The following is a 21,119-nucleotide window of genomic DNA, read 5'->3' on the forward strand; positions in this document are numbered from 1 at the left end:
TGTGCTGTTGGTATCACATCCCTGCTGTATACAATAATCATTGCGCTTGGTCAGTCTCTCTTTGCCCGTGTTCCACTTGATGAGAAGGCATGAATGTATACAGTTTGAAATTGTTGTTTGTGAGGAGCCTGAAGGTATAACACTAGTTATGTTGAGGGTAGTTACCCGTATCAGCAGGGACTAGTATTGTACTACACTACTCCCTGGTTATCAGGGAGTCCGATACCCGAACCAGGGTTTGGGTATCGGACTCCCTGGTCGTTGTAATACTAATGGGGTCAGTCTGGCTTGTATCGGGGTATTGCAGGTACATGACTGATGTAGTAAGTAGGTACAGCTGTCACGTGATTGCCCGAGCAAACCATTTTAAAGTGGCATTGTTTGGCACGATCCAGCAACGAGGAAGCACAGTACAGAGCTGCAGAACCATTAACCCGGAAGGATATCGGCGTTCGGAAGCCTCCCATCCTGCGTCGGCACCATGGTCGGGCTATACCGCTCTCGCCTGAAAGCTATTTTCGCGTTCATGCTGTTGTTGGTGTCGTGAACAAGGCCTTTCGTCATGTGTTGGGGCATCCGCGGCAAAAATCATGATAATAATTATGGAGCAGAAAGAACGCTGAAAGGGCCGCATCGCTTTCGTTGGTCCGCTTTCCCTAGCTTTCCCAGCCCCATTAATTACCTGTCCTTGGTATGGTAGCAAGGAGGAAATCACGTGATGCAGAGAGCGGAAGCTAAGTTAGTTTGTTGACGCACCGGTGGGCACTTGTGTGGCGTGTGTGTCGACCACCTGCGGAAAACACCAGCCGATGCGTGCACATGCAGATTCTACGCACTCCTCTTCAGGCAAGGGCATTGTGCATTGGCCCTACATTGTAGTCGAGTTCACATGGAATCCGTAAATGGGGGCTCATGCTAATCCGCTGATGTTTGGCTCTAGTAATGCCTACATGGAATGTCGGCCAAATCGTGCGGGCGCACGCACCAATCGCAAAAGTCAACTTCGTTTTACGCGGCCTTCCAGATGTCCTCTAATTCGTACTGCTACTACTACTAGTACACTGTGTCCTAGCCACAAACTAAAATGCTTACCGCAATGATGATTGCCGGCAACCTGAACACGAGCTTGATGTGTACTCCACGATGTCATACACTATGATACAGTTCACTTTGTGGGCAGGCGAGGAACGCTGAACGGACATGCACTCAGTCATTGCTGCCTGAAGCACAAACTTTTCGCCGATTGACAAGAGTGCACAGACTCAGTGTAGGGAGTACATGTACTGGTAAGTGCAAGTGGCGACACGAGGCGTTTGTTTGGTAATTTTGTTGTTTCGACTGCATTCTATTGTGATGATGTGATGGCGAGACGGCAAACGTAAACCGAGCGTGTTCCAGTGTTTAGTGCTAGTGGTACTAGTATTGACTGTCGTCTTCGCTGCAACATCAGGAGATGTGCATGCTGGTAGCTTACCACCCGGCTTCCCCCACCTTCTCGACTGCACGCTGACAAAGGGTGCTAATTCTCACTGCAGGCTCGCCGGACTGCGGAGGACGATGACAGGCTTTGGACACTTAGTGGCTTTCGCGTCGTGTCCGGCACCACGTCTTGGAGGTCGGCGACCGGGACGGCAGGCGCGTAAAGCGACAGGTAGCTGCAAGCTCGTCCCCTCCACGCCATCACCGCGACTTCTGCGCGTCCTAGTTGTGCTGACTTCCGCTGGATTGCTGAGTTCTGAGCAGGCACGGCAAGATCCTGGGCACTCTGACGGTGAGTAGAACATTGTAGCCATCACCGGGCCACGATCACCAGATCACAGGGCCAGGCTACTACTAGTATCGACTCTAGGTAGGAGAGATGGAGAACGGGTTGATAAAGGGATTAAAAAAAACCCCGCTGCGGATTGGATTAGGACTGTATTATGGTGAGCACAGTCTACTAAGAATGTCGCATCAAGCGTTCAGTTTTCTATTATGCGTTGTTTGTATACTCGTACATGCTCACACAGCTGTGCATCATGTGGAGCTCCCTGACAGTTATGTATGCTCTAGTCTGAGTTGTTCAGTTTCCCATTGTATCCGCTAGCTTGAGCGGACCCAGGTGTAAGGACTTAGGAGTAAATCTAGGATGCTGTCCTGAGTTTGTCCAGTGTGTGTGTCGGTGAGGAATATCTGCTGTTAGTGGCTCGATTGGCTTCATGCGCACTACAATGGAATTGGCGGAGGAACAGCAGTCACAGTGGTAGCGGTGTAGGCATACTAATGACGTGGATGGCCATGGAGTAAGCAACTGCAGGCTTGAGGGTTTCCTTCATTACGTCCATGGGACCAAAGACAAAGTGTACTGCAGACCTGGTAGCGTGGCTGAGCATAGCCTATACAATCATGATGCACTACGCTTCCTTGGCACTCTGGCGGGATGTGTACACATTTGTGTGCATCATGGGAGATTTGTGGCAACACTGAGTCACTGTACTCCATCAGCAATCAATGAAACCTTAGTCCAGTGCCAAGGCCAGAGGGCAGGCGACACTGCTAGTTGAACGCTTTGAAGCTAGTTGGTGCATCCAATGATGCATGTCTCTGGCTGTCTGTGCTGAAAATGGTAATTAAGTATTGATTATCCGCAGCACCTTTTATGTCCATAGCACACACGTGTGTGTGTGTGTGTGTGTGTGTGTGTGTGTGTGTGTGTGTGTATTTGTATCTGTGTGCATCTGTGCCTGTCTGCTTGTCTACCTGCCTGGCAGTGTGTCTATCTGTCCACCAGTCTGTGTGTGTGTGTGTGTGTGTGTGTGTGTGTGTGTGTGTGTGTGTGTGTGTGTGTGTGTGTGTGTGTGTGTGTGTGTGTGTGTGTGTGTGTGTGTGTGTGTGTGTGTGTGTGTGTGTGTGTGTGTGTGTGTGTGCGGGTGTATGAAAGGCGAAGAAGGAGAGAGAGAGGGGGGGGGGGAGAGAGAGAGAGAGAGAGAGAGAGAGAGAGAGAGAGAGAGAGAGAGAGAGAGAGAGAGAGAGAGAGAGAGAGTATGTGTGTATGTGTGTGTACATGTACGTGCTGGCCATTCCTGGTCTGCTATCATACATAACTTCACATGCTGCTCTGTCAACTTGAACTTGTTTTTCATGCGGACTATGGCATCAGGTGCACAGCATAATAGAAAAAAAGCAGTGCTGCGACTTCAGACTCCAGTAGTGCATCTGCGGCTCAGTCTGCAGGGGCGTCACAGGGCATTGTGTAGCGGTACGACCGGGGTGCCCCCTGGGCAAAAAGTGGATTTTTCGGTGAACAGGGCACGTTTTAGTAGCGCTCCATGACTGGCGCTCTGGGCGGACAATCCTGGACGAAAAGTGGTACGACTATGGTCATACTGGTCATACCGTGTGTGACGCCCCTGTACCCTGTGTATGTAACTATTTACTACAGTGCAACAGTTGATAGTTGTACATGTACATCACTGTACTTCATATCCTGGATAAGTTGCTATCTCAAAGATGATCCGGTTTTGATGAGGGTGTGAGCACCTCTGTGCAAGACCATGTTCTGTTTTCAAACACAGGCTGCAGCTTGGAGGAGATGAGATCCCTGGAGAGGCATATGGAGTTCGGCAACCGGACACGGTTACCCAATGGCGATGCAATGACTCTGTCGTGCAGATATCGCAGTGACAAAACCGAGGACCTGGAATGCAAGGATGGTCACTTTGAGGGACGACGCCAGCTGACATGTAACTGTAAGCTCTTTGCGGTGTGTGTGTGTGGGGGGGGGGCATTGTTAAACCTTTCTGGGGCAATGTGGAGTAGACTTGCACTTTGAAGGTGCATGATTGATTGGTCAAGGTCTAACTCCCACTCACCAGTTGGAAGGTGGTTCAGCTTAGTTTTCCAGGGATGAAAAGCTATCCATGACAGGATAACATTTGAAGGAGCAGCAACAGGAAGAGCGAACCATGGCGAAATAAAAACACCACGAAAAAGTTAGTTGTGGTAGGTTCTTCTTTTGACCAGACGAGCCAGCACAATGCTAGCGGACATCAGCACAAATAGTCCACACCCCACTACAATGTAGTGTCATTTTGAAGGCATGCCTAAACTGGCTGGGTGCATGTACATGTGTCAGCTATATTTTTATATTTTTGAAGTACCCTAACCGTCCAAACCACCTTTGTCGGGCCACCACCATGAACTGTGCAGTAGACATGTTTCAGTCCCAAACATTCAATGTCCCGTCAAGAATAACGAGATTTCTTTTTTGTCAGGAGAGCTGTCCCATAGAAGACTGGTATGCTAGCCAATGTCCCGGGACCAATGTCTCAGGGTCAATGACCACGGCCCCGAAGCCAATGCCCAGGGGCCAATGCCCTGGGCTTACATATAGTAGGAATTATTCAAGTGTGGTTCTGTTACGGTCACTTACCAGGCAGTCTTACGGGAATGCGCACTTACAGCTCAGTGGTAGTAACTTGCTGTCCCCTGCTGCTTATTGGGTATGTGGGTTTTTGTTGTACAGATTTCTGTGCCACGCCCAAGGTCTATTTGAAGAGCAAAACCAGCATTTGGACGCATCTTCACATTCCCGGAATGGCCGCACCTCTGTATCCTGATGGCACAGAAGCGACACTATCGTGCCCGCACCAGCATGCCACACAGTCTCACCGGCGGCAGGCTTCGATTGTGGCAACATGCAGCATAACGGTACAGTCTCGTGGAGCGCCTAAACCAGACTGGGACAAAAAGCTCCACTGTTACCATGGTATGTGCGTATGAAGTTATACAGTGTGCAGTCACACTATATGATTGTACAATCATATAGTGTGCAGTCACACTATAGGATTATATGATCATACAGTGTGCAGTCACACTATAGGATTATACAATCATACAGTGTGCAGTCACACTATAGGATTGTACGATCATACAGTGAACAAGTTATGGTGGTCTGTCTGTGTGTAGTGCGGGCAGCCCCGACACACGATTGTGGCATCGTTCGGTATACAGTGGCCGTTCCGATCCTGACGCCATGGGACTGTATGGGTGAGCGCAGCCTCAGTAGCCTAAGCTGGAAGTACCTCGTGGGTCAGTGCCGGCCACTAGCTGGGCAAGTGCAGCACAAGTGCGGAAACCAATGGAAGCAATGTATATGGCAGCGTGTGGACAAGTTGAAGCAGTGTGCATATCTGTACAGTGTGTCACCGAGTGTTGTCCTGTCCTCATGTTACTTAGTACTGTGCATGCTCTTACCTTCGAGCTCAGAAAGCAGCTTTGGTGAAGTCCATCATGGAGTCAAGCAGTGTTGCAAAGATTGACGTTAATTCGGCACAACTCTGCCGACAGGTGTTCTCTCTTGCTGAATTGTTTCCTTCATTCCAAAACATTCTCTCATTAAAAATGATGCTTATTTCACACAGGAGAGATAGAGAGAGAGAGAGAGGGGGGGGGGGAGAGAGAGAGAGAGAGAGAGAGAGAGAGATGAGGCTCTGTTGCAACTCAGAGTTTCACGCCTATTCACAATCAGAAGGAGCAGGAACAGGCGATTTTCTCTCTTTCTATTATTCTCGTGATTTTGGCAGAGTCTCTGAAGCACTGCACCATACTAGCAAGGGAAATCACTGGCAATGTCCACTTGCCGATGGCAGGCAGGGGATCAGATTCTCAGCATAACATCTTGGTGAACCGAAGCCATCTGCTACTTGGCCAAACGACACAGGTCTGGTGCGCAAACCGCCGAGATCGTCACATCAAGGTACGCTGTAGCTGGGGTGGCCTGGAGGTCATCTCTACTCAACCTGAGAATCAGTTGCTCACCATGGACAATCTCTGTAAAGGTGAGCCATATTTGGAAAGGACTTATCGCTGGGATCATTTTCAATAGATATTTCAATACCTTTAAAAGCCGGGCTGAGTTTAAATTAAGGGCAAAGGGATCACCTGTTGTTACAATATCGGTGCAACACTAACTTATCCATCCTAAGCGGTATGTCAGCTGGAATTATCTTGACGAATGGTGCAGGATGGTGAAAAAGAAAAGGAAAGCCACTGCTACTTTTGTGTGCGCTGAATGTGTATTGTAACAGTTGTTTAATTATGCACTTGATCGCCAACGTCTGCTGCATTTGCTTCACTAATGAAGCCAGCAAGTCATATTGCACTGTATGTCTTTATATATAACTCATGTCAGAGCCATGCAAGGCAACACTGATAGAGTACAGTGGAAGCGTGGTACACCGCCAGTACTTGGTACAGGAGAGACTTGGTCGTGACTCTTTTCAGGCCTTTGCCGAGGGAACATCCATCGCGTATAGTTGCCTGCCGGGATTCGTCCCGAACGGTCGTGGCCGCTCGACGTGCAGTTTTGTTGAGGCTACTGCGGAACACTCAGCGACTCATGCCTGGCTACCCACACCGACATGCACGCTGCAGGGTAAGTCAGAGTGATCGACTTGTAGCATGACGAAAGGGGGTCCAGTTTTAAGCAAATTTTGATATAACAGTAACTTGAAGTGCCGCACGAAAACCGGATCATCACTAGACAGAAGAGGATCCGATATCACCAGATTGAAGTGGAAAACCCAATCCCCGTGCTTTGGCATCCAATGTTACTGCAGTCCATCCCATCTGGTCAGCAAGTCCGAATCGCACACCGTAAACTGACTGTCCATTTTGAAAGACTGCTCTACTGATCACGTGCACTGCTCTCCTGCTTGTCTCCTGAACAGTCTCATGTGATGTAGCTGAGCTGACTGCAAACAGCGCAAATCTCACGGTAGCCTGGCTGGACGGAGCTGAGCTGATAGCAGACGTGTCCTGCCCGCCAGGTTCTCACACGCTGGTCGGTAGCAGCCGCTTTCGCTGCGTGGACGGTCGCTGGGTTGCCATGCTCCTTGCGCCATCGTCTGCAGTAGCTGATCGGGCACACCACCGCCACGGGACGCAGGCCATTGTCACAGCAGACCAAGCCCGCGATGAAACAGGCAATGGTCCTCTGTTTGCTTACCCAACATGTCGACCACAGGGTAAGAGACGATACTGAATCACGGTGGAATGTGCCGGATGCATATTGCATAGCAGTACGCAGTGTCTGCTCCACAGCCGAGTCAGCCGGGTCAGCGACCCGGTTTGGGGGTACTCGAACCCGTTTGGAAAAAGAACACCGGGTCACCTGTGACCCGGTTGGGAAACCATTATACATAAGGGAGTCTTAAAATATTGACAACTCCCTCGGCGGGCCTGATGTAATATCAGTGTACATGCAGTGGCCGCACTTGAACGGACCCGGCTGGCTCTGACCCGGCTGCAATAGTTGTGCCAGGTACACGTGTACCCGGTTGGTTTGAAATTCTAGAGCAGACACTCATTAGTATGTACAATGAAGCTGTTGATTGCATGGCCCTATATAGCTTAGAACTATGCAGCAGGGGACGTTCAAGGGTAGAAAAAAGGTGAGTTGCTGGCAACCAGACCAGCAGTAGCTGTATGTTAGGCGGGTCAGAGGCGTGAGCGCCGTGATTGTGGAGGGCTTGAATCTGCAGAAAGTTTGCTTTGAAATCATTGGACATACCAATCCACCACACGGTGACAGTGCCCAATACAGCAATCGACATCATTATGCATGACTTCATCATTTGCATGACTTCATCATTATGCATGACTTCATCATTATGCATGACTTCATCATTTGCATGACTTCATCATTATGCATGACTTCATCATTATGCATGACTTGCAAGAGTGTAGTATGAGTATGTGCATGTACCCATGTGCCGGTGTATTGCCAGGCAGTTGTGATGTGAACGCTGAGTTCTTGGCAAGCCTTGAGCAGCGCCACATGGCTCTGGCAAAGCAGGGGCACAATCTCGGACATCGGGTTCGCGTAACGTGTCGTCCTGGGTACCGTTTGTCATCCGGTCGCTCCACTGCCCTGGTTAGCTGCACAGACCCTGGTGATGGCGGCGATGGCTTTCACTCTATCCACCGACTCAACTGTACAGGTTAGTACTTGTCTTCTTCTCAGCTTGCTCTAACAGCCTATTTGGCCAACGTAATCATCGTCAAGTAATGTATTTTTTTTAAACTGAACAGGTTGTGGCCATGATGCTATGATATATCAGCTTAGCAATGATTTACATAACCCAGACAACACTACAGTCTTATAATCTTTCCACAAGGGACATCCATAACTTCTACCAACGCCAAAGTCTTGTATTGAATTCTCGTCCGGGCTGTTACATACAAAACACTGAATATTTCAACTAAATGATATAGACACCATATCAGTTGACAACTAGGTAAAGGGCTATGGTATCTCTTCAGCGGCATCCATTGCTTCTGGCAGCTAGTGCTACCCTTGCCTGGTCATGTGACTGGTTAGTATGTGATGGCTTTTACTTAACCGGCGCAGCACTATGCAGTGGCACCAACTCCTCTACAACACAAGTACCGCACTTTCCGGAATATAAGCCGCACCCAGATTTTTTTGTCACAAAAGTCCAGACATCTACCCTGAACAACACCATTCATTTGACCATTGTAATATAAGCCGCTCTGACTTTTTTGGGGTGAATTATGGGCATTTTAAAAGTGCGGCTTATACTCCGGAGAATACGGTGAACTAATTTGTAACACCTGACTTAGCGCCTGTGATACATAGCTTCTCGTGGGTCATGTTGTAGAGCAAGTTGTCATGTACTGTGCTATTTTCTGTAGCAGTTTGGTTTTGTTCTTCTGACCATTTTCACCATGTCGCATGTGTGAATATTAGTTCATCTCAGTGGTGTTCACTTTGACTCCGTCCCCGCCTGTGCCCACTTCCTTTGTGATGATGGTTATTTCCTGTGACCAAACGTTGCATATAATATATATTCCCTGGATGAATTTGTGAAATACAGTGATTGAGGTCGAGCCAGTGTTGCTCACACCACCGGCTTTCCTACTCCAGTGTCATTTCAACAAAAAAGGTGTTCTCTTTTCTATTGTCCCTATCACTATACAAAGGAATGCGTTAAAATATGTCGGGGCAATAAATCCCTGCATATTGTTCCTGTGAGTTTGCACGCAGACGAGAGAAAGCCTTGCCAAAACCCATTCGCAAGACTGCAGCACCCGCAGATCACCAGCTCTAGTGACCGCCACTTTCTGCAGCCGCACGAGTCGATTGTGTTCACTTGCCGAAGTAACAGCCTGCTCAGCCTCACGTCAACATGCCACGGGAATGGTGTGTTTGACAAGCCTCCACACTTCCTCACTTGCCAAAGTGAGTTCTTTTGCTAGTCCAATCTGGGTTTTTTTTGTTTGAAATTTTCTTGTTAGTGTAAGGCCATCATTTTTTATATCTATGTTTCGCGTCGTCCGCCCGCATACGTTTTGATTTTTTTCGGAAAAAAATAAAAAAATCAACCATGCACAGTTAGTGTACGATCGTGCGAGTCATCAGTGTGGACTGGTTGCATACTAGCGAAGCTGGGATTCAGAAATGGCCTCGAGGCCAGCGTTGGTAAATCGTTTGTTCGGCATCTGCGAGCAGTATTCTATGAGCTTACAACAAACCGCATCGATCGCTTCAAGCTGAGAGGATGCGTCGTTCCGGAGCTCTTTGCACCGCTGCTGAAGGCTGAGTACAATAATCCAGCGAAGCAAGGGCACCAACGGTTGCCTCCTCTGTCCAAAGTGATGCAGATTTTGTGCTTCGATGTACGATTTTTCTTTCGAATGTACACCATGCACGAGCTATTGTGCTATGTACAGTTATACACCTCTGATGAGCCTTTTTATTATTTTGCACTTTTTTATTTTTTTCCACCTCTCGCATATGATTCTGGAAGTTGAACTGACGCGAAACATAGATATAAAAAATGACGGCCTAAGGTGTGGGACAAGTTGAAAATGGAACGTGTTCTTCTCCCAGTAGTAGCGAAATAGAGTGTTAATTCCTACACTCATGTTTGCCGGTAACTCTCTTTAAAAATGTTCAGCACTGTGTGACCCTGGCAATCCACATTCCCGGCTTCCACCTAAGGCTGTAGTTCAATCATGGAGTTGAGACCACTTTGTAGTAGTCTCTGCTGCTAGCCATTCACATACGGCTTACCCCCAACTCACATAATGCTGTCGGCGGAATGTAGAGAGTTTAGGCACATTCAATCTTTAGTGGCTGTGTTGAGGTTCTCCAGCTCAGCAATCATCCTCAGGATGACGGATGAGGCAAATGACAATATTCACAGGGCCGGCGAAACTAGGAGTTAGACAAAGATAAGGAAACATAATGGATGATAGGAGAGAGGCACCAAAGAGACACGGCATGAGGTACAATATTGCAAGAAAGGAGACTGTGAATGCGGTTGGTATCAGGAGGAGGGCATGGAGACTATCATAATATCAAGACAACGCACCAAACAAACCAGCAGAAACAAAGCATAGAGGTACTAAAATTCAGGTGTGAGAAGTGGACAGTATGTGTAAAAAGACAAACAAGGCAATCCGAGACGCACATGTGGGAAACAAACAACACGTGCAAAAAGTGATCATGACAAGTGCATAACGTGATCATGACAAGTGCATAACGTGATCATGACAATTAGAAAGAAGAGTTCTGTACATGTGTTGCGGTACTTGCAAATGTCTTGTGAGTAACAGATCTGCCTTCTACGGCATGTACACTGTTTGGCTCCTGTATTTCAAACCCTGACCTTGACTGTGCCTTGTGTGTGTGTGCTGTGTGTGTGTGTGTGTGTGTGTGTATGTGTGTGTGTGTGTGTGTGTGTGTGTATGTGTGTGTGTGTGTGTGTGTGTGTGTGTGTGTGTATGTGTGTGTGTGTGTGTGTGTGTGTGTGTGTATGTGTGTGTGTGTGTGTGTGTGTGTGTGTGTATGTGTGTGTGTGTGTGTGTGTGTGTGTGTGTGTATGTATGTGTGTGTGTGTATGTATGTGTATGTATGGTGTGTGTATATGTGTGTGTGTATATGTGTATGTTTGTGTGTGTGTGTGTGTGTGTGTGTGTGTGTGTGTGTATGTGTGTGTGTGTGTGTGTGTATGTATGTGTGTGTGTATGTGTGTGTGTGTATGTATGTGTATGTATGTGTGTGTGTGTGTGTGTATATGTGTGTGTGTATACGTGTATACGTGTGTATACGTCTTTCTTCTCTTTCTCAGACTCTTCCTGACTTTTCTTTCATTCTCCTGGGTGGTTACCAACAGCCAGTGCATGCCGGAGTATGTGGTGTGATGTGTGTGCGGGGAAAATAATAATGAAAAGACCAAAAATAGGGATTCACTGGCCAGAAAAAGTCACTTCAAATAGCTGTATGGTGTAGACCAGGCTGAATAGTGATGGTCAATTCTTCAGCCTTGCAAGCTGTTGAATGGTGCAATCCCAGCACAAGTTGCTATGGCTTCTGCCGTAGCATTGCTATCATCGCCTCTGGCGATGGGCGTCAAAGGTCAGGTGTGTGTGTATGTGTATGTGTGTATACATGTGTGTGTATATGTGTATGTTTCCTATGTCAAGACCCGTGTCGTCGACCAGAGATTCACTTTGTGGAGAGGGGCCGGCGCACGCACGTCAAGCACTGCCTGCACCAAACGTGTTTGGAGAGTCATGCCGAGAACAGCACTATCAGCTACTCCTGCCCGAGCCATTCCTGGTTGCACGGTGCTGCGAGTGGCAACACATCAACATGTGTCCTGGTATCCAACAGCAACAGCAAAGGACATGTGTGGAGCCCTGTACCAACCTGCTACCACATCTCCTCAGAGCGTAAGGATGTACAGCATTCTAAAAATGTCAAGCAATGGGAGTTGTTCTTAAGTTTAAGGGAGCTAAAACAGGAACATGCCGAAGAAGGGAATTTTCTGCCACCCCAGGACCCGAACCAGAAACCCTCCTCGCTTTCGGCCAGCAATGCTTTGTTGAATGAAAGTTGTTTCAAAGATATGTGCTCAGATGAAAGAGCAAAGCATAGATTTCATGCCAACTTTGTCTGAGACTCAGTCAGACTGACTGTTCCGCCTTCATAGGCATGCCATCACCCCTCACGATCCGGAGATGTGGAGAGCCAGACATATTCATTATTGAGATGTGGAGAGCCAGACATATTCATTATTGAGATGTGGAGAGCCAGACATATTCATTATTGAGATGTGGAGAGCCAGACATATTCATTCTTGAGATGTGGAGAGCCAGACATATTCATTATTGAGATGTGGAGAGCCAGACATATTCATTATTGAGATGTGGAGAGCCAGACATATTCATTATTGAGATGGGGAGAGCCCAATATATTCATTATTGAGATGCGGAGAGCCAGACATATTCATTACTGAGATGTGGAAAGCTAGGCATATTCATTATTGAGATGTGGAGAGCCCGACATATTCATTATTGAGATGTGGAGAGCCAGACATATTCATTATTGAGATGTGGAGAGCCCGACATATTCATTATTGAGATGTGGGGAGCCAGACATATCCATTATTGAGATGTGGAGAGCCAGACATATTCATTGGCCTTTGAGGGAAAGTTGCAAACGGGAAAGTCCGAAGAAAAAATTGACTGTCACCACCGGGAATCGAACCAGGGACCTTCGCTTGAGGCCAGCGATGCTCTAACCACTGAGCTATGGTGTAGCTGTCATCCCAGCAGAGGCAGGGCCCGTTCAACATTTTCTTCAGACTTCGAAGAACTGAGAGCCAAAAATTTATTATATATTTTTTTTAAAGGAAATGAACATGACCGGCAATAGTTTTATCTATACCGGTAGTGCAGACAGATCTAGCTTAACCGCACACATTCGTTTTCCACAAAATTTCCGGAAAGGCGAGTGAAACGGATAATCGAACACACATACTGTATGTATGCATGACATATGCTGTAGATCGGTAACCAACGGTTTTCTTCCGGATGGCGAGGGATCCGGATAAAAGAGGGCCGGATAAGCGAGGTCTGACTGTAGTGGCTCTTGGCTATCGGTACATGTGTGCATCTACTGGCTACTGTACATGTAGTATATTGAATTCTCAATATTGTTTCAGGACACCAGACAGTCATAGTAGTATGCAATGCTAACACAAACAACGCAAACTGTAAACATCACATTATTTTTCGAAACGTCGGCAAGAAAATGATTCGAATCAACTGTGCGGCGAGGATTGCTGTGCGGCGAGGATTGCTGTGCGGCGAGGGAGAGGATTGCTGAAGACAACGGGTACTTTAAAACAGGCCATTGTCCGTATGTGCAGTGCTCCCCGTCCGTATGTGCAGTGCTCCCCGTCCGTATGTGCAGTGCTCCCCGTCCGTATGTGCAGTGCTCCCCGTCCGTATGTGCAGTGCTCCCCGTCCGTATGTGCAGTGCTCCCCGTCCGTATGTGCAGTGCTCCCCGTCCGTATGTGCAGTGCTCCCCGTCCGTATGTGCAGTGCTCCCCGTCCGTATGTGCAGTGCTCCCCGTCCGTATGTGCAGTGCTCCCCATCCGTATGTGCAGTGCTCCCCGTCCGTATGTGCAGTGCTCCCCGTCCGTATGTGCAGTGCTCCCCGTCCGCATGTGCAGTGCTCCCCGGCCGCATGTGCAGTGCTCCCCGTCCGCATGTGCAGTGCTCCCCGTCCGTATGTGCAGTGCTCCCCGTCCGTATGTGCAGTGCTCCCCGTCCGTATGTGCAGTGCTCCCCGTCCGTATGTGCAGTGCTCCCCGTCCGTATGTGCAGTGCTCCCCGTCCGTATGTGCAGTGCTCCCCGTCCGTATGTGCAGTGCTCCCCGTCCGTATGTGCAGTGCTCCCCGTCCGTATGTGCAGTGCTCCCCGTCCGTATGTGCAGTGCTCCCCGTCCGTATGTGCAGTGCTCCCCGTCCGTATGTGCAGTGCTCCCCGTCCGTATGTGCAGTGCTCCCCGTCCGTATGTGCAGTGCTCCCCGTCCGTATGTGCAGTGCTCCCCGTCCGTATGTGCAGTGCTCCCCGTCCGTATGTGCAGTGCTCCCCGTCCGTATGTGCAGTGCTCCCCGTCCGTATGTGCAGTGCTCCCCGTCCGTATGTGCAGTGCTCCCCGTCCGTATGTGCAGTGCTCCCCGTCCGTATGTGCAGTGCTCCCCGTCCGTATGTGCAGTGCTCCCCGTCCGTATGTGCAGTGCTCCCCGTCCGTATGTGCAGTGCTCCCCATCCGTATGTGCAGTGCTCCCCGTCCGTATGTGCAGTGCTCCCCGTCCGTATGTGCAGTGCTCCCCGTCCGTATGTGCAGTGCTCCCCGTCCGTATGTGCAGTGCTCCCCGTCCGTATGTGCAGTGCTCCCCGTCCGTATGTGCAGTGCTCCCCGTCCGTATGTGCAGTGCTCCCGTCCGTATGTGCAGTGCTCCCCGTCCGTATGTGCAGTGCTCCCCGTCCGTATGTGCAGTGCTCCCCGTCCGTATGTGCAGTGCTCCCCGTCCGTATGTGCAGTGCTCCCCGTCCGTATGTGCAGTGCTCCCCGTCCGTATGTGCAGTGCTCCCCGTCCGTATGTGCAGTGCTCCCCGTCCGTATGTGCAGTGCTCCCCGTCCGTATGTGCAGTGCTCCCCGTCCGTATGTGCAGTGCTCCCCGTCCGTATGTGCAGTGCTCCCCGTCCGTATGTGCAGTGCTCCCCGTCCGTATGTGCAGTGCTCCCCGTCCGTATGTGCAGTGCTCCCCGTCCGTATGTGCAGTGCTCCCCATCCGTATGTGCAGTGCTCCCCGTCCGTATGTGCAGTGCTCCCCGTCCGCATGTGCAGTGCTCCCCGTCCGCATGTGCAGTGCTCCCCGGCCGCATGTGCAGTGCTACCCGTCCGCATGTGCAGTGCTCCCCGTCCGTATGTGCAGTGCTCCCCGTCCGTATGTGCAGTGCTCCCCGTCCGTATGTGCAGTGCTCCCCGTCCGTATGTGCAGTGCTCCCCGTCCGTATGTGCAGTGCTCCCCGTCCGTATGTGCAGTGCTCCCCGTCCGTATGTGCAGTGCTCCCCGTCCGTATGTGCAGTGCTCCCCGTCCGTATGTGCAGTGCTCCCCGTCCGTATGTGCAGTGCTCCCCGTCCGTATGTGCAGTGCTCCCCGTCCGTATGTGCAGTGCTCCCCGTCCGTATGTGCAGTGCTCCCCGTCCGTATGTGCAGTGCTCCCCGTCCGTATGTGCAGTGCTCCCCGTCCGTATGTGCAGTGCTCCCCGTCCGTATGTGCAGTGCTCCCCGTCCGTATGTGCAGTGCTCCCCGTCCGTATGTGCAGTGCTCCCCGTCCGTATGTGCAGTGCTCCCCGTCCGTATGTGCAGTGCTCCCCGTCCGTATGTGCAGTGCTCCCCGTCCGTATGTGCAGTGCTCCCCGTCCGTATGTGCAGTGCTCCCCGTCCGTATGTGCAGTGCTCCCCGTCCGTATGTGCAGTGCTCCCCGTCCGTATGTGCAGTGCTCCCCGTCCGTATGTGCAGTGCTCCCCGTCCGTATGTGCAGTGCTCCCCGTCCGTATGTGCAGTGCTCCCCGTCCGTATGTGCAGTGCTCCCCGTCCGTATGTGCAGTGCTCCCCGTCCGTATGTGCAGTGCTCCCCGTCCGTATGTGCAGTGCTCCCCGTCCGTATGTGCAGTGCTCCCCGTCCGTATGTGCATTGCTCCCCGTCCGTATGTGCAGTGCTCCCCGTCCGTATGTGCAGTGCTCCCCGTCCGTATGTGCAGTGCTCCCCGTCCGTATGTGCAGTGCTCCCCGTCCGTATGTGCAGTGCTCCCCGTCCGTATGTGCAGTGCTCCCCGTCCGTATGTGCAGTGCTCCCCGTCCGTATGTGCAGTGCTCCCCGTCCGTATGTGCAGTGCTCCCCGTCCGTATGTGCAGTGCTCCCCGTCCGTATGTGCAGTGCTCCCCGTCCGTATGTGCAGTGCTCCCCGTCCGTATGTGCAGTGCTCCCCGTCCATCCATCTGTCTGTATGTGCAGTGCTCCCCGTCCATCGATCTGTCTGTTCCTCTGCCCACCTCTTCATCTCCCTCTCCCGACATCCATTGAAGAAAGTTGGTAAATATTGTTGTTCTCCTCTTCCCACATGTCATTCACTTGGAAATGCTGGTAATGCCTATGTCCTCCCTGTTCCCGTTCTATCTTCTCTCTGCTTCATTCCTATCTCCGCTCTGTTCCATTTCTGTCTCTGCTCTGTTCTGTTTCTATCTCCTTCTTGGTTCCTTACTATTTCCTCTCTGTTCCCTTACTATCTTCGCTCTATCCAGTTTCTAGTACTTTCTTTCTCCTCCCTGTTCCCTTACTATCTCTTCTCTGTACGGTGCACAGCATCATGTCTGCAGAGCGATCTTCCAGTCATCCGTGCCGGAACATGTACGGCTAATCAAGTGTCGCTCAACGGTCGACACAAGCATGGCGTCACTGCACAGTGCACGTGCAATCCTGGACGACGGGCGAGCAGCCGAGGCCTGCTGCGCTGCCAGCGACTGTCGACCGGCGTAGGCCGTGCAAACTGGTCATGGTCAGACCCTGGCCGGCAGCCCCTGAAGTGCACCAGGATAGTGTCTTATAGCAGCTTTGGGAACAGTAACAGCAGCAGCAGCAGCAGCAGCAATACTCAAGGTATGTCCGTGGCCTTTGACACTCTGAGGTGAATGAAGGACTCTCCACCTGCAGAGAAACCACTATATGCCTGTTCTTGGCTACCTTATTTCGTCCATTGTTTGTCCCCTGATGCCTGTAGGCACTAGAGATGCCTAAAGTGAAGTGAATGTAGTACCAACACAAACGTACACACACAAAGCGCACTATAACATATCTTTGAAGAGCTTTGCAGATACAAGTGAGACCGTGACTCATTTACGAATGTACTACTTCTGTGGTATGCAGGTATGGATCCCTGTCCGCACATCAACCAGTTGGACAGATGCACGCAAGGTGTGTATGAGAACGATGCATCAATGGGCGCACCCAATCATTTTTAAAGTATAAATGTATATGTACACATCCGGGCACTCCCGGCACACTTGCACATCCTTCTGTGTACCTTTGAGGTTTGAACCAGAATGATGCACTGTGAAAAATAATTGGAAACATTGAAAATGGTGGGGCACAAGTTATGCTTTAGAGTCCACCAGTTAAACCAGATTTCGAACAGTCAGACGTGCACAACATAGCAACAGACTGACAAGGAGTACGGTGACATGCCACGAGCACTGCTTGATAGCGCCAGTAGCCAATGGCCTTCCAACTACCGTTACTTGGAAGGGTCATGGATATTAGTGATATTTCTGAAGAGGGGAAGATTTCAATGTTTTCAATTAATCGTTTCCTTGCGTCATCATCCGAGAACTTTTAATGTACTGTGGCTGGGAATGTCTATGCTTGTGACATCGGTATAGTTTAAAGGGGAAGTTGAGGCAAAAATCAAATTTCACCAGTTGTAGTCTTCGGGGTGCTGAGTCGAATGGTCTTGGTCCGAAAAAGCTGAGACGCTCCCTTCCTACTTGAATCCCAATCGAACTCGCGCACTTCCACCGAAACTGGGTGACTGCGCCCTACTAGATGGGGATTTGTATGCAAAATGTCACTAAAAGCGCGTTCTTATAAAAGCACGGATGACCGCGATTGGCTCATATGTTGTAGTCTTTTGGACGCTGAGTCGACTGGTTTTGGTCTGAAAAGGCTGCGATGCAGCGTTCCTCCTTTATTCCCAATCGAACATGGTTGAACAAGCGGTCACGTGCTCCTGGGTGCCCAAATCACCTGGTCACAGCGCCAGCGGGCGACAACTTTCACACCAAGGTTCAACTCGAGTTCAACTCGAGTGACAGGACTGCACCCAAAAAAGGTCAAACAGGCTAGTAAGTTGTACGCTGCAGGCACGGTGACCAGGTGACTGGTGTACGCATGAGCACGTGACCGCTTGTTCAACCATGTTCGATTGGGAATAAAGGAGGAACGCTGCATCGCAGCCTTTTCGGACCAAAACCAATCAACTCAGCGTCCAAAAGACTACAACATATGGGCCAATCGCGGTCATCCATGCTTTTATAAGAACGAAATGGCGCTTTTAGTGACATGTTGCAGACAAATCCCCATCTCGTAGGGCGCAGTCACCCAGTTTCGGTGGAAGTGCGCGAGTTTGATTCGGATTAAAGTAGGAAGGGAGCATATCAGCTTCCTCGGACCACGACCATTCGACTCAGCACCCCGAAGACTACAACTGGTGAAATTTTGATTTTCGCCTTAACTTCCCCTTTAATATCTGTGTGAGTGTTCTGACATTGTGGGCCCGTTGTGTCATTGCTGTCTGCAGTGTACCGGCACCTGCTGCATCTGCACTCGCCACATACCACAGTGGGTATGAACACTGACCAGGAGTTTAGTTGCCAGGCGAACATGCCTACGGGATGTCGGCAGGTGAGCTGCATCTACCGACTGTGGATACCGTACGGTAGAAGGAGCACTGTGCTGACTGCTAGCGTGCTGCGCAGTGATCGCCTGAGACACGACCAGAGAGTGCACGCATCAGCTCACCTCGAGCGTATGGGTGCAGGCACGACACCCCCGCCAGCCTATCCATCTGTACCGGCAAGAAGTTGGCTAGTCATCCCAGGCGGCGGCAGTGGCCCAGCTAACGATGTCTGCGCTGCTTTGACCATGACAGCATCGGCTGCTTTTCCCGTGGAAGCCAGGCTTATCCTATAGCCTATAGCCAATTCGGTTGCATACCTGATTTGCAGTTGCTAGTGGCTGGTCCTGCGTACATGCATTGACAACTTCGCAATCTCCATAGAGGAAAACAATGCGGGCTCTGACCCTGCACTTGCCATTTTGCTTTGTTCTGTGATTGATGTGTCTTCTTGATAATGCCCATCAAGTTGATGTGGTGTCTGTCCACTTATCCCTTGCTCTAGTTTCCAAGTCGCTGTGCTCCGAAAGCTGAGTCAGTATTACTGTCAAATTTAGTAGTACCCCCGGTGGTTCAAGCAGTTTTGAAGATATTTTTTGAAAATTTAGAGCTATGGCTGCATGCCTAGGTGGGCCCAAACTTGAAGTTATTTTCATGAAAATGCTATTGAGTGCTACATGTCTGTGCACACACACCACAGTGCAGTGCAATCAAGTGCCAAGTACACAGTAATAATAAACCATTCACGAGCTCCACTGTAGATGTCTACACCTTGCAGAAAACTATGACATTGACTCTATCTTATGAGCTTCTGACCATTTCTTGAGGTTCGATGTTACCTACCAAATTCGTGTTGCCCATCATGTGTTGTGATCCTTCACTTTTGTCATCCTAATAATCATCTCTGGCTTGCAACTTCATCTCTGCTATTACTTTGCCGTCATTCCCGGAATGCACGTGCATCCATGAGCAGAGTGGTACTTGACAGTGAATCAAGTAAGTCTTAGTTGAGACTACCAGCTACAAGTACAATCATGATAGAATCCAAAACTGGTAAACCAGTATTAGATAAACCTTATTGTAGTTCACGCAATTGTTAGATTGATAGCATGAAACAAGGTGGAGGACACTGTGTTCGAAAACAGTGACCTTACTACAACCTTCCGCGGTTGGCAGAGCCCAGGTCCCTGCGGACCATTTGAACCATATGGGTATCGCACCCGGTTCTCATGCTGTCAATCTAACAATTGCGTGAAGTACAAGGACGTGTATGTGCACTGTAACGTCGTTGTAATTGTGCTGCTTTCTAGCTGTAGATCCATGATGATGATTGTAGTGTTTGCCCGCAACGACGTCACGGCTTAGGCAGCCAGCAAGTACAAGATGATTGCTCCTCCATTCCCACACGTTAGAAACTAGAGACAAAGCGGAGAACCGTCCACGCTCCTTCCTTCTTCAACACAACTTCGTTGCACAACAACAACAACTGTGCCCCCCCCCCCACTGATATGGCCACCAATTCACCCTGACATCGTTCAGTTTGTTTGTAGTGTTCTTATGGTGTCAGAGATTACCACAGGTAGCTACCATTCCCCCATACATAGCCCCAGATGGATAGCCATTTTGTTTTGTTTCGAGAGAACATGAAACTGGGTTGGGACCGGTGTTAAAAATGCATGCAAGAAAGCTTGTTGTCCAGATCCAGTCCGAAAGCGTGTGGTCCAGATCCAGTCTGTTCGAACTGGAAAGTAGTTGGAACCTATAAATAGTATAATCAATAGACCTATCACAGACCATTTCCATAATTATTATCACGACGTATCAGTACGACATATCCATATCACAAGACATACCGGTATCCATGATCGCGCTGAGGTCTTGACCTATCAGCCAACAGTACTGGTCGAAAATGTACAGGGAATTGAGGGAACCCTACAGCCTTTGAGATACTGGACAGTCCTAACGGGCTCTTGTCGTCTTGGTAGCATGGTGTACAGTCGTACAGTCGTACGGGTACGGGATGTAGTAGGTGTTGTATCAGTGTATGCGTGTTCTGCTGGCAATACAGTGCCAATGGCAATGGTGATTGATAATGCACCCTGACTCCCTGAGAAGAGGAAGGGCTTAGGCAATACATGAGAAACAGAAAAGGTCCAAGGCTGTCCGTAGTGTGAGTATTGGCTGCCCAAGCAAGGCCAGCGAGTATCAGTTTAAGACCGTACACCTGACATATAGGCCACGGGCCACGAGGCGTGGCTCTAGTACTAGTTTCACAGCTACTGTTGTGGGTGACTCAAGTTGAGATTCAGAAGGATCGGGTAGGCGGAGTAGCTCTCTACAAGATCACACGTGTTACTGAACAGAGGTTCATTCCAGTCGCCTACCTACTACTAGTACAAGTACACAGTTCATTCACTAAACTGATCTAGGATCACATGCAGCAGGATCATAACACATGGTCCTGGTTAAGAGAGGAATGTGTTGAATGTTACAACATGACCGGCTACTACTACTACTACTACTACTACTACTACTAACTGGTACTAGCACATGTACATGTAGGTCGGTTACGATCAGCTTCCCCCTTCTTTTTACGGATTACTAGTATACTATAAAGCTGCGTATAAGGACTTGGAGATGGGGACACGAGGGTTGTGGGCGACGCGGTGTAGACGGGATTCAGCGGACGAATAACCCGATAACGCTGTGGCTGATCGTGGGAAACTCTCCAGGCGACCTCAAGGATGGGTGCACACAAATGGAAGTCGATTCTACATGTACGTCGCGAG

At 49.7% G+C, this 21,119-nt stretch overlaps 1 protein-coding gene across 2 annotated transcripts; it reads left to right on the top strand.

Annotated features, from left to right (window-relative positions):
- Positions 1-1,112: 1,112 nt before the first annotated feature.
- Positions 1,113-19,262, top strand: LOC135804935 (uncharacterized). 2 transcript variants are annotated; one of them, XM_065318914.1, is made up of 12 exons: positions 1,113-1,771; positions 3,555-3,728; positions 4,505-4,747; positions 5,565-5,819; positions 6,173-6,415; positions 6,711-7,007; positions 7,770-7,982; positions 9,050-9,244; positions 11,494-11,742; positions 16,245-16,538; positions 16,806-16,853; positions 18,235-19,262. In XM_065318914.1, the coding sequence occupies exons 1-12, from the start codon at positions 1,558-1,560 to the stop codon at positions 18,624-18,626; spliced, it is 2,817 nt and encodes a 938-aa protein (XP_065174986.1). In that variant the 5' UTR covers positions 1,113-1,557; the 3' UTR covers positions 18,627-19,262. The 2 variants fall into 2 exon arrangements, with proteins under 2 accessions (XP_065174986.1, XP_065174987.1); XM_065318915.1 differs by lacking the exon at positions 1,113-1,771 and adding an exon at positions 1,884-2,605.
- The last annotated feature ends 1,857 nt before the right edge of the window (positions 19,263-21,119 follow it).

The sequence above is a fragment of the Sycon ciliatum genome, chromosome 1 (genome assembly GCF_964019385.1).
Source record: "Sycon ciliatum chromosome 1, ocSycCili1.1, whole genome shotgun sequence".
Lineage (NCBI taxonomy): Eukaryota > Metazoa > Porifera > Calcarea > Leucosolenida > Sycettidae > Sycon > Sycon ciliatum.

What these genes read in the sequence shown, in the direction of transcription:
- LOC135804935 (XM_065318914.1), top strand. Translation starts at nt 1,558, where the DNA reads ATGACAGGCTTTGGACACTTAGTGGCTTTCGCGTCGTGTCCGGCACCA. An exon ending in ACGCCAGCTGACATGTAACT is followed by an intron (nt 3,729 to 4,504) that starts GTAAGCTCTTTG and finishes TTTGTTGTACAG; the next exon opens with ATTTCTGTGCCACGCCCAAG. An exon ending in CAGCAGCAGCAATACTCAAG is followed by an intron (nt 16,539 to 16,805) that starts GTATGTCCGTGG and finishes TGTGGTATGCAG; the next exon opens with GTATGGATCCCTGTCCGCAC.